The 17,952-nt window shown below is 44.6% G+C and overlaps 1 protein-coding gene across 1 annotated transcript; it reads left to right on the top strand.

The window, feature by feature from the left end:
- The first annotated feature begins 4,116 nt into the window (after nucleotides 1–4,116).
- On the top strand, nucleotides 4,117–11,736 carry LOC133381194 (zinc finger protein 260-like). The gene is made up of 2 exons (XM_061619900.1): nucleotides 4,117–4,212; nucleotides 6,973–11,736. The coding sequence occupies exon 2, from the start codon at nucleotides 6,983–6,985 to the stop codon at nucleotides 9,374–9,376; it is 2,394 nt and encodes a 797-aa protein (XP_061475884.1). The 5' UTR covers nucleotides 4,117–4,212; nucleotides 6,973–6,982; the 3' UTR covers nucleotides 9,377–11,736.
- The last annotated feature ends 6,216 nt before the right edge of the window (nucleotides 11,737–17,952 follow it).

Here is a 17,952-nt window from a genome sequence, read left to right as displayed (position 1 = left end):
TCTTCCCCTCTCCTTCACCTGAGTAAACTGCAAGGAGGAATAAAAGGTGCTGGACTGTGACCTGGGAGACCAGGGTTCAAATCCTCACATAGCCATGAAACTCACTGGGTGACCTTGGGCCAGTCACTGCCTCTCAGCCTCATGAAAACCCTATTCATAGGGCCACCATAAATCAGAATCGACTTGAAGGCAGTACATTTTCCCCTTGACAAGTCCCACCCTCTTGCATTCAGCCTTATTCGTTCAGTTTATTGTTAGAGAGATTTTGCTATAAGGTTGTAGGAGCAAAGTTGCTTTGCCTAGTGTGGGGGGAGGGATGGGTGCCCTGCCAAGTGGCTAGCTTAAAGAAATACAATTTTTTATTTCATAGGATGGCTGGGATCTTTATTACCTATTTCCTTAGGGTTTGTTTTCCTACCCTCTTGTGGAGGGTCACTTTGAGGTTGTCAGATAAAAAGTTGACCCCCTAGAATTTCTGTGCGTGTGTTATGTGCCTTCAAGTCTGTTGTGGTTTCTGGCGACCCTATGAATCAGCATCCTCCAATAGCATCTGTTATAAACCACCCTATTCAGATCTTGTAAGTTCAGGTCTGTGGCTACTTTTATGGAATCAATCCACCTCTTATTTGGCCTTCCTCTTTTTCTACTCCCTTCTGTTTTTCCCAGCATTATCTTTTCTAGTGAATCATGTTTTCTCATTATGTGTCCAAAGTATGATAATCTCAGTTTGATCATTTTAACTTCTATTGATAGTACTGGTTTAATTTGTTCTAACACCCAATTATTTGCCTTTTCCCCTGTCCATGGTATGCGCAAAGCTCTCCTCCAACACATTACATCTTTGCATTTGAGGACCTTTTCTAGTTCTGTCATAGCTGCCCTCCCCAGTCCTAGCCTTCTTCTGATTTCTTGATGTTCAGCTGTAGTCCTGCTTTTGTGCTTGCCTCTTTAACTTTCAACAGCATTCATTTGAACTCATTACTGGTTTCTGCTAGTAGTATGGTATCGTCTGCATATCTTAAATTATTGATATTTCTCCCTCCAATTTTCACATGTATCACCACATTTCAAATGAGTTGATTTTTCTCTTGTCCACTTTTTTCACTGTCCAACTTGTACATCGGGTATTGGGATATCCGATGCCCGGCGTAGGTCATCAAACAGGGCGACCAGGGCAGTCTTTGTCCCATGACCAGGCCTGAAGCCTGATTGAAAAGGGTCTAGATAATCCAATTCATCCAGGAAAACTTGGAGTTGAGCCGCCGCCACCCTCTCAATCACCTTGCCCAGAAAGGGGAGATTAGAGACTGGATGGAAGTTATTAAGATCCACAGGATCTAAGGAAGACTATTTTAACAAAGGTCTAATCACTGCTTCCTTCAATGATGCTGGCATAGAGCCTTCCCTTAGGGAGGTGTTAATCAGATATATGAACCAACCAGCTACTCCCAATCTGGCAGATTTAATTAGCCAGGATGGGCAAGGATCAAGCGAGCAGGTAGTGGCCCTCATTTCTCCCAGAATCCTGTCCACATCCTCAGGCTTTACAAGCTGAAAAGTATCCATGGAGAAATGACCAGAGGGAGCAATGGGGACATCTGGCACAACTGTAATTAACGAGGAGTCCAAGTCAATCCGAATACGAGCAATTTTACCTGCGAAGTGCCTCACAAACATTTCACAGCGAGCAACTGATGGTTCAGGGTCTGCTGTCGGGCCAGAACCCAAAAGACCCCAGACCACCCAAAAAAGCATCGCCAGACGGCACTGGGCAGACGCAATGGTGGCAGAGAAGTAAGCTTTTCTCGCCACCATCACCACCACATGGTAGGCTCGAAAATGAGCTCCAACCAGTGTTCGTTCAAAGACAGATTGAGTTTTTCTCCATCGTCGCTCTAGCTGTTGTCCCTGCCATTTCATCAGGCCCAAGGTTTGAGTAAACCAAGGTGTAATATGGGCCTTCCCTGGTGGGAGAGGGCGCTTTGGAGCGATAGTGTGCACCACCTGGGTCACCTCCGTATTCCAGAGGTTGACTAGGGCTTCGGCAGTAGCGCCAGCCATGTTAGGAACATCCCCCACAGCATTCAGGAAACCATCAGCATCTATGAGTCTCCTGGGGCGGACCATCTTAATCGGCACATCACCCCTGCAGAGGTTATCAGGGGCACAAAGTCTAAACCTAATCAGGTGGTGATCTGACCATGACAATGGAGTCACTGGGAACCCCTCCACCCTCAGATCACCAGCTTCCTGTCCCGAACAAAACACAAGATCGAGCGTGTGTCCTGCCACATGAGTTGGTCCAGAAGATATTAAGGACAGTCTCATGGTTGTCATGGCAGCCATGAAATCCTGAACCGGACCTATGAGACTAACCTCAGCATGTATGTTGAAATCACCCAGGACTATCTTTTATATAGTTCTTCAATGTATTGCTTCCATCTACCTCTTATTTTATCTCTGTCAGTCAGTATGTTCCCCTGTTGATTATTCAACATCCCTACTCTCAGTTTAAATTTTCCTTTAATTTCTCTAATCTTCTGAAATAAAGCTCTTGTTCTACCTTTTTGTTATCGTCTTCTATTTCTATACAACAGTTGTTATAATAGTTCTCTTTGTCCCTATGTACTAGTCCCTGTATTATTGCATTTAGGGTTCTGACCGTGTTTCTATCTCCTTTTGCTTTTGCTTTCTGTCTTTAACCATTTTAAGAGTTTTGTCAGTCATCCATTGAGGTTGTTCTCGCTTTTTAACTAGAGGAATTGTCTTTTTGCATTCTTCCCTGATAATGTCTCTGACTTCATTCCATAGTTCTTCTGGATCTCTATCAACTAAGTTTAAAGCCTCAAATCTGTTCCTTATTTGATCTTTATATTCTCCTGGGATGTTATTTAAATTGTATTTTGGCATTATGATTGCTTTGTTGGTCTTCTTTAGCTTTACCCTGATTTTCGATATTACCTGTTCATGATGTATACTGCAGTCTGCTCCTAGTCTTGTTTTTGCAGAAAGCATGGAACTTCTCCATCGTCTGCTACCAATTATATAATCAATTTGATTCCTGTATTGACCATTTTGTGATATCCACGTGTACAGTTGTCTTTTTGGTTGTTCAAAAAATATGTTTGCAAGAAACAAATTATTGGCTTCACAGAATTCAGTAAGTCTTTCTCCTGCTTCATTTCTGTCTCCTAAGCACCATTTCCCCACAATTCCTAGTTCTTCTCTGTTCCCTACTTTTGCATTCCAGTCCCCCATGATTATCAGCACATCTTGTTTTGGTGTGTGGTCAATTTCTTCCTGTACTTCTGCGTAATATGGTATATACATTTTTTAAATAAATAAATAAATTAAATTAAATGCTGATGAATTTTCATGAGAACTTTTCGCTTTTTTTCTTCCTATGATGTCAGAAAAAACATGGTGGCTGAGGGGAGACAGTTATTCGTGGGAGAGGGAGGTATTACTAGTTAAACCATAAGGGCAGTAAAATACCATTTAGAATCTAAATTTTAGTTATGCTTTAGACCAGCCTTGTCCAACCTTTGGGCCACAGATGTTGCTGGACTACAGTTCCCATAATTCCTGACCATTGGCCATGCTGGCTGGGGCTGATGGGAGTTGCAGTCTAGCAACATCTGGGAACCCAAAGGTTGGACAAGGCTGCTTTAGACCATTTAAACAGCAGTAAAAACTAATAGGATTTCAGCTCTTCTTTTTTTAAAGAAAGCAACCTGAAATAAACAAGTTTTTACTGCCGACCTCAAGGGCTTTATGGCTTGTAAATAAAAAAAAGGGGGGGAGGAACAATGGGAAATCTGAGGGTTTTTTCCCCCCAGTTCTGTGGGGAAGAGATTTTGATTTTATTTATGTGCCACCCAGTAGCAGTGTTCTCTGGGCAGCTTACGACACAAAAATTAAAATACGGTAATAGTCACAGAACAATAAAAAACAATACAACTCAAGCTTTAAACGTCAGCACAATTCAGGCAGCAGCCAACTAGCCAGGCAGAGTACTTAACTAGTTTGAACCAGTACAAGTAGTTTAATTTTTTAAAAAGATTTAGACGTCCCTCCTATGAGTTAAAACGACAGAGCGCTGGTTCCTAGAGGGGCGGACAGATGGTCACAGTCTCTTTCTGGTCCTCCTCCTTGGTTACAGGGGAAACTCTTTGTTTACTATTGTTTGTTTTTCCAATGGCTGCAGGAGAGGTAAGTAGGCGAGAAATCTCAGGAGGGAGGGCGAGCAGCACAAAGGTCCTTGCTCGTCTTCCATAGCCAGGTAACAGAGCAGCGGCCCCGTTGTCTAACAAAGGGCTCCTAAGCATTTTTGTTTCTTATTAAGCTTCATTGAACGTTATGCGGTTTTATTCCCAATGGAACGTGTATAAGATTGAGGTTCAAGGCTGCAATCGCCTGCCCGTTTCCTCTGGATGGAGTAAGCGCACTTAACTCTGGGCTTTGTTTCTAAGTGGACATGTATAGGGTTGAGGTGTAAGGCAGCAATCTTCTGCATATTTACTGAGGAGTAAGCCCATTTAACTCTAGGCTTTGTTTCTAACACATGAGCATGTATAGAAGATGTGGGGAACCTTGCCCCCCCCAGATGTTGCCAAGCTACAACATGGAAGCACGGCCAGTGGCCAGGAATGATAGGAGTTGTAGTACAGCAACATCTGGAGGTTGTTGTTCCCCACACCTGTCCTAAAAGAGCCTTTCCTAAACTGACATCCTTCAGATAGTTTGGATTACAACTTCCATCAGATGGACTGAAAAGAAATCATAGAAGAGTATAGAGTTGGAAAGGGCCTATCACACCATTGAGTCCAACCGTCTGCTCAGTGCAGGAATCCAAGTTAAAGCATACCCAACAAGCGGTTGTCCAGCTGCCTCTTGAATCTGGAGCGCCAAAGATCCCCCGTTGTTGCTTTAGGAGAAAGTAGGGGAAATGGCCTAAGTGATACAGAGGGGGAGAAAAGCCATAGGAAAACATGAACTGGAAGGTTTAGGAGGGATATGACTCAGTGGTAGAGTATCTGCTTTGCCTACAGAAGGTCCCAGGATCAATCTCTAGCATCTTTAGGAAGGGCTGGGAAAGACCCTTGTCTGAAACCCTGAAGAACTATGGCCAATCAGTGTAGGCAGTACTGATTTAGGTGCACCCATCAGTCCTAGCCAGCATACCCAATGGCCAGGACTTATTGGAGATGTAGTTCAGCAACATCCGGAGGGCCACAAGTTCCTAGTTTCCTTCTGTTTCCTGCCCTGCTGCGAGGCTGTACTCCAGGACCACAGAGCTCTGATGCTGTTTCAGCAATAAACAACCTGAGTTTAAGCCCTATATAGTAGCAGGAGCTGCTGCTTCCTAATTGTTAGCCCCGCCTACACTGAAAGGTGCTTCTGTAGTTAAAGGGGCCCAGCCCTCTCCAGTAGTCTCCTACTGCAGTGGAGTAGGGGTGTCTCTGGTCTCACTGGATCTGCACTGGAGTCCGAGGAGAGCAGTGGCACCACACACTCGTGGTAGCAGCACTTCTGGCTCTGGTCCAGCAGGTCCTTCCTCTTCGGAGTCTTTGACCCCTTCCTCCTGAAAAGACACACTCCATCCCTATTGCCCAGTGCAATTTTTAACCATGGAAGATCAGGGTTCTAAATTGCACGGGGACCCTCCACAAATATAGGAGGGATCTCCCTTTTCATATGTTTATTTATATATTTAAAAATTGTATTCCGCTGTTCATTAAAAAAAATTAAAAGTTTACAACATTCAATGCTTTGATTTGGATTCCTGCACTGAGCAGGGGGTTGGACTTGATGGCCTTATAGGCCCCTTCCAACTCTACCATTCTATGATTCTATGATCCATCCATACAATAAAAACTATGTAAAAGTTAAAATCGGAGATCTAGTTGCTAACTAGATGCTCTTGGAGGTTACTGATTCATAGGGTCGCCATAAGTCATAATCGACCTGAAGGCACATAACAACAACAACAACAAAGTAGCTAACTGTTACAGAAAGATATTTGTTGAACTGCCTGCATAAGCTGGGTAGCATAGAAAAGTTTTCAGCAGGTGTTTAAAGGTCAAAGCAGAAGGCATCTGCTGAATCTCTATTGGCAGAGCATTCCACATTTATCCTCTGACTTATGGAAAATGGCAGGGATGGTGACAGAGGAGCACAATTTACCTGCACTTGTTCTTGCTTGTGTGTTGGCTTTATATGGGATTGAATGCCTGAAGAGGGCTATTTTAAGAAGGACATGGACAAACTGTAACACACCCAGATAAGGGTGACCAGCTATGGTGGAGGTGGTCTGGAGACAAAATCCAATGAGGAACAGCTGAAAGAGCTTGGTATGTTTAGACTGGCAAAGGAAAGATGTGGAGACACAATTGTGGTCTTCAAATATCTGAAGGAGAAGATGGAGTGGGCTTGTTCTCTGCTGCTCCAAAAGAGCAGCACTAGAAACTTGTTTTGTCTTCACATTAGGAGAAATTGCAGGTTTCAGCTTAACATTAGGGGAAACTTCCTAATGGTAAGAGCTGTTTGGCCATAGAACAGGCTGCCTTGGGAGGCGGTGAGCTCCCCTTTGTTGGAGGTAATTAAGTAAGAGGCTGGGCGACCACTTGTCAAAGATGCTGTAGTTGCAGACTGCATTGAGCAGGGGTTGGACTAGATGACTTCCAAGATCCTTCCAACTCTGTGGTATCTATATTTCTTATGGATTCACTCTTACAGTAATTGCAGAAAAGAGGCATGTGAGTTGTAGCCAACTCAGTTCTGTTCGGAGTAAACCCACTGAAGTTAACGAACCTGCGTTAGTCAGGACTATCATTGGATACAACCCTATCATTAAAAAACTTGACACAATTTGTTCCACGCCTTTTTTGTAGCCCAGTTTTTGTTGCTGTTATTATCATTATTACCTCTATATTTAAGGCATGATTCATACTCACTTCTCTCTTCAATCAGATAAGAGAAAATGTCTGAACAACTGGAACAAATTGGTATGTCGGTGAGTTCAGCGGAAGAAAACACATCACCACGTCAGGTCAAGGCTAGTGAACAGCCACATGGATTGTGGAAACAATGGGAAAAGCCCTTAGGCATGAGAATGGATGAGTCCACCCTGGGCGGAGAAAACTGCAAGGACCAAAGCGAAATCTTGGCCAAGTGGGAGACAGAAAAAGATGAGGGACTAGTAATTTTAACCGAAAGTGAAAAGAGTGCAGACTTCATTACTTCTGGGGGAACCCTTAGAGCAATGAAACTGTATAGATGTTCAGATGGTGGAAACTCCTCCTGTATGAACTCTGAAGATAATTGGAATCATAATGCAGGGGGGGAAACTAAGGAATCCTTCAGTATGAATTCTGGCTTTATCCAACATTACAGAACCCACACAGGAGACAAAACATATGAATGCTCGGACCATGGGAATTGCTGCAGAACAAAAAGCCGGTTGGTTGCACATCTGAGAATGCACACAGGAGAGAAGCCACTTACATGCACCATCTGTGGAAAAAGCTGCTCTCAGAAAGGAAATCTCACTATTCATGACAGAATGGACACAGAAGACAAAATGTACAAGTGCTCAGAATGTGAGAAATCCTCCTGTAATAATGCTGACCTTGGATATCACCAAAACCAGACAGGGGAGAATCCATATAAATGTTTAGATTGTGGGAGATCCTTCACTATGAACTCTGACTTTATTAGACATTACAGAACACATGCAGGAGGAAAGCCACATAAATGCTCAGACTGTGGTAAGACCTTTGATAAAAAAATTAAATTAGAAGCACATGTGAGAATCCACACTGGGGAGAAACCGTATAAGTGTTTGGTCTGTGGGAAAAGCTTTGCTCAAAAGGGAAATCTTGTGGTTCATGTGAGAATCCACACTGGGGAGAAACCGTATAAGTGTTTGGATTGTGATAAATCATTCACTGTGAATGCAGACCTGATTAGACATCACAGAATACACACAGGGGAAAAACCGTATGAATGCTCACAGTGTGGGAAATCCTTCAGGACACACTCTGAAATGTTTAGACATCAGAGAACCCACATAGGAAACAAACCATACGACTGCTGGGATTGTGGCAAAACCTTCAGTCAGGAGGCCCACCTAGTTTCACATATGAGGATTCACACTGGAGTGAAACCATATAAACGCACAAACTGTAGGCAAAGTTTTGCCCAGAAAGGGAATCTTATTCTCCACCAGACAACCCATACAGTAGACAAGCCATATAAATGCCTGGACTGTGGGAAAACCTTCCTTGTGAAATCTAAACTAATGGAGCATCAGAGACTTCACACAGGAGAGATGCCGTATGAATGCTCGGAGTGTGGTAAAAGCTTTACCCGGAAGGGAAGCCTCCTTACCCACATGCAGTTCCATTCAGATAAGAAGCCATACGAATGCTCTGTTTGTGGGAGGTCCTTCATTATGAATTCTGATCTCCTTAGACATCAGAGAACCCACACAGGAGAGAAACCATATAAATGCTCGGATTGTCATAAAAGCTTTAGTCGGAAAGATGGCCTCCTCAAACATGTCATAATTCATGCTGGAACAGAATTGTGCATTCAGGAGAAGCCCTATGAATGTTTGCACTGTGGCAGAAGTTACAATTACAAACAAAACCTCATTGTCCATCGGAGAACTCACACTGGAGAAAAAAGATATAAATGCCCAGACTGTGATAAAGTCTTCAATACAAACTCTGAACTTACTAAACATCAGAGAATGCACACAGGGGAGAAACCATACAAGTGCTCAGATTGTGGGAAAAGCTTTGCTCAGAGAGGAGGCCTAGTCGTCCATAAGCGAACCCACACTGGAGAGAAGCCATACAAATGCACAGTTTGTGGGAAATGTTTTAGTCTGAGCTCTTGCCTAATTAGACATCATCAAATCCACACAGGGGAGAAACCATATCGATGCCCAGACTGTGGTCAGTGTTTTACTCACAAAAGAAACCTTGTCAAACATGCAGCAACCCACCAAGAGGAGAAGCTGTATAAATGCGCAGACTGTGGAAAAAGTTTTGGTATCAGTTCCCATCTTATTCAGCACCAGCAAATCCACAGCGGAGAGAAGCCGCATCAATGTTCAGAATGTGGGCAAAGTTTCACTCACAAAAGAAACCTTGTGGTACACATGAGAAGTCACACAGGAGAGAAACCCCACAAATGCCTCGAGTGTGGGCAAAGTTTCCCTCTCAAAAAAAATCTCGTCAAGCACATGGGGACACACATGGGGGAGAAGTCGCAACAATGCACAGAATGTAGAGAAAGTTTCAGTGATCTTCTTGTTCTTACTAAGCACCAAAGAATCCACATGGAAGCAGTCTCCCTCTTGGGATAAAATACTTGGTTGACGCATGAACATTTACTGCACATTAGATAAGTTGTATTGTAGAATACTATTGTATTTTTCCCCCATGGACCACTTAAAAATTGTCAAGGGCCTTGGTGGACTACATGATTTTTCTGCCTGCTGTAGCAGTTGGTAAGGTGCCATGCTGTCTGATTTTTCATTGAATCAAGGTTAAGCTTCTTAATTCCATCCTCCCATTAACTTCGCTGCTAATCCTCTCCACTCCTTTCAAGTGCCTCCCCCCCCCAGTCATTTCCAGTCCATCCTGCTCACCTGCAGGGCAGACTGCTGGGTTGTAAGAATGATGGAGCAGCTGCTGTGCCTGCTTTTCACAGCTGCTGCTCCTGCCGCTCTTCACAGACAAACCATGGACTGCCTAAATGCAGCTTGCAGATCACAGTTTGTGAACCCTTGTTGTAGAAGATGCATAGAAAGAGCAAGGTTATTAGAAAACCATTAGAAAGTATGACATCTGCTTCTTATATACACGCACATACGATGTACACATAGGCCAATCTGCTCTGTACATTTCAAGCACTATGATGCCACTTTAAACAGTCATGGCTTCCTCCCAAAGAATCCCGGGAACTGTAACTTGTGAAAGGTGCTGAGACTGCTAGGAGATCCCCCGTTCCCCTTACAGAACTATAATTCCCAGAGTTCCCTCAAAAGAGGGATTGATTGTTAAACCACTATGAGAATTATTGCTCTGGGAGGGGACTAGGGGTCTGGGTGTCCTTGGGCCAGTCACTGTCTCTCAGCCTCATGAAAACCCTATTCATAGGGTCGGCATAAGTCGGAATCAACTTGAAGGCAGTACATTTTTTTAACTAGGCTCAGCACTGTTAACAAACTCCAGTACCTAGGATTCTTTGAGGGAAGCCCTGACTATTTACAGTGGTATCATACTGCTTTCAATGCATAATGCAGATGGGGCCTTGGGATGGAGGGGGCATTTCACAAATTTTAAACTATGCATATGCTATTTTCTGGCTAACCTCACAAAGTGGTGTACCTAAAAAAAACATTAAAGCAACAAGCATCAATTAAACTGTAGATCTGCAAGGGGGATAGGGACTCTTCTAAGAACTCTCAGCACCCTTAACAAACTACAGTTCCTAGGATTCTTTGTGGGAAGCTGTGACTTTTAAAGTGGTATCATAGTGCTTGAAACGTATGGTGCAGATGCGGTCACACCCATAAATCTCTAGTTAATGATGAAATCAGTGGTATAATTTGCATCCAACCTTTGGGTCTTTACAGAACTCTGAAAGTGGTTTATATAACACAGAGATGACCCTCCCATCAGCCCCAGCCAGCATGGCCAATGGCCAGGGATGATGGGAATTGTAGATCTCCTGCAATATCTTGTGGGTCACAGATTCTCCATCCCTGATACAGTAAATATGTGCATTGACATTACAATCCTGTGTATGTTTACTCAGAAGTCTCATTGGGCAGAATGGGACATACTCCTAGGGAAGTGGGTCTATAGGATTGCACCTAAAAGTATTACAATCTTTTAATAAAGTACGTGTAGTCATGCTCAATTCGGTCTGGAAAATGTTGTTTTATTGCTTTGGTATGCAGTACACATTTCTGTAATAATGTGCCAGATGTTTCTGTGAGTGGGGACACATTCACACCATACATTTATTCTACCATTATTCCACTTTAAACAGTCATGGCTTCCCCCAGAGAATCCTAGGAAGTGTAATTTGTGAAGGGTGCTGAGAATTGTTTGTATCCCCTCACAGAGATACAAATCACAGAGTGGTTTAACAGTCAACCCCCCTTCCCAGGGTACTCTTCCCAGGGTACTCTGGAAATTGTAGCTCTTTGAGGGAATAGGGGTCTCCTAACAACTCTCAGTACCCTTCCTAGGATTCTTTGGGGGAAACCATGAGGGTTTAAAGTGGAATACTGTAATGGTGGAATAAATGTATGATGTGAATGTGGCCTGGATCTGTCCCATTCCCCCACTCTTTCATTCTGAAATGTTTTACCAGTGTAATTAGGACTGGTTCCATCAGAAATATGAGTGGGGGAAGGTTTGGAGGAACCTGTGACTTGTCCCTGTTTGGGAAAGGAGATTTCAATTCAGAAGAGTTTCTTCCAGTATGAACCTACTTGCTAAAATACTAAATATATAAAGACAGTCATAGATAAAAGTACAGAGATACATAAATGTATAACCATGATTAGCAGGCATCGACAACCTTATCCTCCAAGAATTTGTCTAATCTTTTAAAGCCATCCAAATTGGTGGTCATCCCTGCCTCTTGTGAGAGTGGATCCCATACTTTAACTGTGCGCTGAGTGAAGTACTTTCTTTTGTCTGTCCTGAATCGCCAATAATAAATAATAATAAATTTTATTTCTGAGTCGCCTATCTGGCCGAATCAACGGCCAACATTCAACTTCATTGGATGCCCCCAAGTTTTAAACTTGTCAAGGATTATCAATACCTTGGCACAATCATTAACCAAAATGGAGACAATAGTCAAGATAACAGAAGAAGGCAAGGACTGGGGAGGGCAGCTGTGAGAGAACTAGAAAAGGTCCTCAAATGTCAAGATGTATCACTGAACACCAAAGTCAGGATCATTCAGACCATGGTATTTCTGATCTCTATGTATGGATGTGAAAGTTGGACAGTGAAAAAAGCGGATAAGAGAAAAATAAACTCATTTGAAATGTGGTGTTGGAGGAGAGCTTTGCGGATACCATGGACTGCAAAAAAGACAAATAATTGGGTGTTAGAACAAATTAAACCAGAACTATCACTAGAAGCTAAAATGATGAAACTGAGGTTATCATACTTTGGACACATCATGAGAAGACATGATTCATTAGAAAAGATAATAATGCTTGGAAAAACAGAAGGGAGTAGAAAAAGAGGAAGGCCAAACAAGAGATGAATTGATTCCATAAAGGAACCACAGACCTGAACTTACAAGATCTGAACAGGATGATTCATGACAGATGCTCTTGGAAGTCACTGATTCATAGGGTCGCCATAAGTCGTAATCGACTTGGAGGCACATAATAACAATCTACTTTCTCCATGCCTTGCATAATTATATACACCTCTGTCATGTCTCCTCTTACTTGCCTTTTGTCTAAACTAAAGAATCCCAGACACTGCAATCTTTCCTCATAGGTGAGTTGATCCTTGATCATTTTGGTTGTTCTTTTATGAACTTTCTCCAGTTCTATGATATCCTTTTTGAGGTGAGGCGACCAGAACTGTTGCAACCTCACCATAGATTTGCATAATGGCATTATGATATTGGCAGTTTTATTTTAAATCCCTTTCCTAATGATCCCTAACATAGAATTAATATGGAGACCCAGTACCTGCAGGAGGAAGGGGACCACCACCGCCCAGGGAAGAAGGAGAGCCGTTTGCTGCTGCTGCTGCTGCTGCTCGGCTACCACCACCGCGCTCCCCCTGTTGGACTTCTGTGCTGCAGGTTGTCAAGCCTTGCAGGACCAGGTCCCCAGGCACTCAGCCAGCTGTTGCTGATATCGTCCACCTGTCCCTTCACTGTAAGGGATACATAAGCCGGCTGGCTGAGGTGGCTTCTGCTTTGCAGATTGTCTGCCTTTTTGTGGGTCTTGAGTTGTGTGTCTGGGGGAGAGGACTCGGAGTCACATGAGGAGACTTAAGGGTCCCCCAATCAGTGTAGTGACCGGTAGAGGGAGATATGGTGTTGTGAGGAAGACTTGCCAGGTAAGGGCAACGTGGCCCAGGCAGTTGATGACTGCCGTGTTCCGGTCCTCCCCACACCCACAGGTTTGTTGGTTGCACTATCAGCCAGCTCTCAGGGCTCCGGATGCTGCTCCTAAACGCAAGATCGGTGCATAATAATTTAATTGTGGATGAGGCAGCCAATCTGGCATGTATAACCGAGACCTGGGTGGGTGAGCAGGGAGGAGTCAGTCTCTTCCAGCTATGCCCGCCAGGGTACTTGGTTCAGCATCAGGGTAGACCTGAGGGTTGGGGAGGGGGGGTTGCTGTGGTCTATAGGAGCTCCATCTCCCTCTGCAAGCACCCTGTCCATGTGACTACTGGAGTGTTTGAACCTTACGTTGGGTTAGTGGGACAGACTGGGGATTCTGTTGGTGTACCGCCCACCCCGCTGCCCAACAGACTCCCTGGCTGAGCTGACGGAGGTGGTCTTGGGTGTACTGTTGAGATCCTCCAGACTGTTGGTTCTGGGGGATGTCAACATCCATGCCGAGGCCACCTTATCCGGGGCAGCTCAAGATTTCATGGCTCCATGACAACCATGGGACTGTCCCAATATGCCACTGGCCCAACACAAGTAGCACGGCATACTCTAGACTTCGTTTTTGCAACTGGACATGGAGATGGTGATCTGAATGTGGGGGGCCTTACATCAGTTCCTCTGTCATGAACAGATCACTGCTTGCTGAGGTTTAGACTTACAGTGGCTTTTCTCCTCTGCAAGGGTGGGGGACCTATTAAGTTGGTCCGCCAACACAGACTAATGGATCCGGATGGTTTCCAAAGGGCTCTGGGGAGTTTTCTGGCTGATAGGGCTGGCGCTTCTGTCGAAACCCTGGTTGAACTGTGGAATACAGAAATGACCCGGGCGGTTGACATGATTGCTCCTAAGTACCCTCTCCTGTGTAGAACTTGTATGGCTCCATGGTATACCCCATTGCTGAGAGCAATGAAACAATATAGGAGATGGCTCGAGTGCAGATGGAGACAAACTCCTAGTGGATGCAATTATACACTGGTACGTGCCTATGGAAAGCTGTATTTAGGGGCAGTGAGGGCAGCAAAAAAACAATGTTTTACTGCCACTATCAAATTATCAATCTGCTGCCCAGCGGAGCTCTTCAGAATTGTCCGGGGGTATTACACGCTGGCCCTAAGCACATGGTAGAACCATCTGAGGCCCGCTGTAATGAATTTGCTAGGCACTTCCAGGATAAAATCTTTAGCATCCGCCAGGACTTAGACTCCAATGTTATAGCAGGTGAATCAAGTGAGGTATCCAGACCACAGCCTTGTCCTGATTTCTTGGATGAGTTTCAGCTGGTACAGCTTGAGGACATTGACAAGATGCTTGGACAGGTTTGTGCAACCACTTCTGTGCTGGATCCTTGCCCTTCTTGGCTAATAAAAGCTAGCAGGGATGGAATAGCTGGCTGGGCCAGGGAACTGATGAATGCTTCTTTGCGAGAGGGGGTGGTCCCTGGCCACCTGAAAGAGGTGGTAGTGAGACCACTCCTGAAAAGACCCTCCCTGGACCCAGAATATTTTAATAACTATAGGCCGGTGGCAAATGTTCCATTCATGGGCAAGGTCCTTGAGCGAGTGGTGGCAGGCCAGCTCCAGACACTTGGATGAGACCGATTATCTGGATCAATTTCAGTCGGGTTTGAGGCCTGGTTTTGGCATGGAAACAGCCTTGGTCGCCCTGTATGATGACCTCTGTCAGGAGAGAGACGGGGAGTGTGACTCTGCTGATTCTCCTTGATCTCTCAGCGGCTTTCGATACCATCGACCATGGTATCCTTCTGGGGAGACTGGCTGAGTTGGGAGTGGGAGGGACTGCATGGTGGTGGTTCTGCTCCTAGTTGGCAGGTTGGCTCCAGAAGGTGGTGCTTGGGGAATATTGCTCAGCACCCTGGACTCTCCAGTATGGGGTTCCACAGGGGTCAGTTCTGTCCCCCATGCTGTTCAACATCTACATGATACTGTTGGGTGTGGTCATCTGGAGTTTTGGAGTGCATTGCCATCAGTATGCTGATGACACACAGCTCTATTTCTCCTTTTCATCTTCTTCGGGTGAGGCTGTCAATGTGCTGAACCGGTACCTGGCTGCGACAATGGACTGGATGAGGGCTAATAAACTGAGGCTCAATCCAGACAAGACTGAGATGCTGTTAGTGGGTGGTTCTTCTGACCAGATGGTGGATGTCCAATCTGTCCTGGATGGGGTTGCACTCGCCCTGAAGAAGAAGGTTCATAGCTTGGGGGTTCTCCTAGAACCATCTCTGTCACTTGAGGCTCAGGTAGCCTCGATTACATGGAGTGCCTTCTACCAACTTTGGTTGGTGGCCCAACTACACCCCTATCTGGATAGGGATAACCTGGCTTCAGTTGTCCATGCTTTGGTAACCTCCAAGTTAGATTACTGCAATGCACTCTACGTGGGGCTGCCTTTGAAGATGGTTTGCAAACTGCAGCTTGTGCAAAATGCAGCGGCCAGATTGGTAACAGGGACCAGACTGTTCCAACATATAAAACCGATTCTGGCCTGCTTGCATTGGCTGCCTGTATGTTTCCGAGCTCGATTCAAGGTGCTGGTTTTCACCTATAAAGCCTTACACGGCTTGGGACCACAATACCTGATGGAACGCCTCTCCCGACACTATGCTCAACATCAAAGGCCCTCCTCCAGGTGCCTACTCCAAGGGAAGCTGGGAGGATGGCAACAAGGGAGAGGGCCTTCTCAGTGGTGGCCCCCAAATTATGGAATGATGTTCCTGATGAGGTGTGCCTGACGCCAACCCTGTTATCTTTTCGGTGCCAGGTCAAGACGTTCCTCTTCTCCGAGGCATTTTAGCATGTGTTTTTAAATTGTTTTTAAATTTTTAAATTGTGTTTTTAAATTGTTTTTTTTAAAATAATGTGTTTTAAATTTGTATATTTGTTTTTAATGTTTTTAATTGCTGTAAACTGCCCAGAGAGCTTTGGCTATGAGGCGGTATATAAATGCAATAAACAATAAATTAATTAATAATTTTGTCTTTTTCACAGCTGCTGCACATCAGGTCAATGTTTTCTTTGAGCTACCCTTCTTTTCATCTCATCCACACCATACATTTAAAACCCACCCAATGCACATTTAAATCATATGACATCCCCCAAAGAATCCTGGGAACTGTGTTTTCTCTCTCGCAGAGGTACAAATTGCCAGCAACTATAGTTGCCAGGATTCTTTGGGGGATGTCATATGCGTTGTATGTGCTTTAAATGTACAGTGTGGATCTGGGCCCTTCTGTGTGCAAAGGAGATGCTTTACCTTTGAGCAATGGCCCTTCACCTGTAAGCTCATGGATATTCTTGAAAGAGACTCCCAAGGGAGAAACCAAGTAGGAGTTCACATATGTTGTGGCATTCCACATGTTCATCTACACCAGAACTGGGGAGTGTGTGGCCCACTAGATGTTGTCTCCAACCAGTTTGGCCAATGGGCAGGGATGTTGGGAGTTGTAGTCCAACAACATCTGGAGGGCCACAGATACCCCAGACCTATAACTGCTCTATGGCTGGGGATGTTGGATTTGCCAAGTGTCAGCTGCAGATACTGGAGGGCAAAAGCTGGGCAAGACACTCTTTGTGGTCCCCTCTCCCTTAGTGAGTTCACCATACTGAAGGGCCGTAGCTCAGTGGCAGAGTATCTGCTTTATATGCAGAAGGCCCAAGGTTCAGTCCCCGGAATCTCCAGGTAGGACTGTGAAATATTCACTGACTGAAACTGGAAAGCTGCTGCCAGTCAGTGTAGACAATACTAAACTAGATGGACCAATGGCCTGACTCAGTATAAGGCAGCTTCCTACATTCACAGTGGTAGTCAACATGGTACCCCCTCCAGTTGTTCCAACTCCCATCAGGCCAAGCCAGCATGGCCCATGATCAAGGATGATGGGAGTTGTAGTCCAACAATACCTGGAAGGCCACTGCCAGAGGTCTTCTGTATCTTTAAAAGTTGTGCAGGGGGAAGGGAGAATTCCACCTTGTGGTTTTTCCCATTACAGTGTTGCAAGAAAACCTGGACTTGGCTGAATTTTCTCTTCTCTTAAAGATACAGAATCATTCTCATGCCCTGAGCCTGGCAACCCTATTCTCAGCTGAGCAAATGGGCAGGGGCTGAGACTTACATTCAAAATGCTTGACAAGAAGCTAGAGTGTGTTTGCAAGAAAATAATATAATTTTCTTCAGCACGTTCTAAGGTTTGCTACCATGTTATTTTTTGGGTCTGAGACTGGCACTATTCCCCTCAACCCTTCCCCAGTTTGTACAGTGGCCAATGAAAAAGAGGATGGAGCTCCTGTACCTTGACTAATTGTGGATAGAAGAGGGAATTTCAGCACATCTTGCTTGTCCCTTTTTTTTTGGCTGGCCTGCCACTTTCCCACTGAAAAAAATCCCAGATTTTCCACTGAAAATATGGATAGGCCCTAGTTTGGTGGTACAGCATCTGTTTTGCATACAGAAGGCCTAGGTTCAATCCCTGACAACTCCAGGTAGGACTGGGAGAAACTCCCTGCTTGAAATCCTGGAGAGCTGCTGTCAGTCAGTGTTGACAATATTGAGCTTGTTGTTGTTATGTGTCTTTAAGTCGATATACAACTTATGGCGACCCTATGAATCAGCGACCTCCAATAGCATCTGTCATGAACCACCCTGTTCAGATCTTGTAAATTCAAGTCTGTGGCTTCCTTTATGGAATCAATCCATGGTCTGATTCATTATAAGGGAGTTTCCTCTATACACACAGACCACATCTGCATT

This window comes from Rhineura floridana, chromosome 3 (genome assembly GCF_030035675.1).
Source record: "Rhineura floridana isolate rRhiFlo1 chromosome 3, rRhiFlo1.hap2, whole genome shotgun sequence".
Classification (NCBI taxonomy): Eukaryota; Metazoa; Chordata; class Lepidosauria; order Squamata; family Rhineuridae; genus Rhineura; species Rhineura floridana.
The sequence above is the reverse complement of the archived record's forward strand: the minus strand, read 5'-3'. Positions and strand labels throughout refer to the sequence as shown.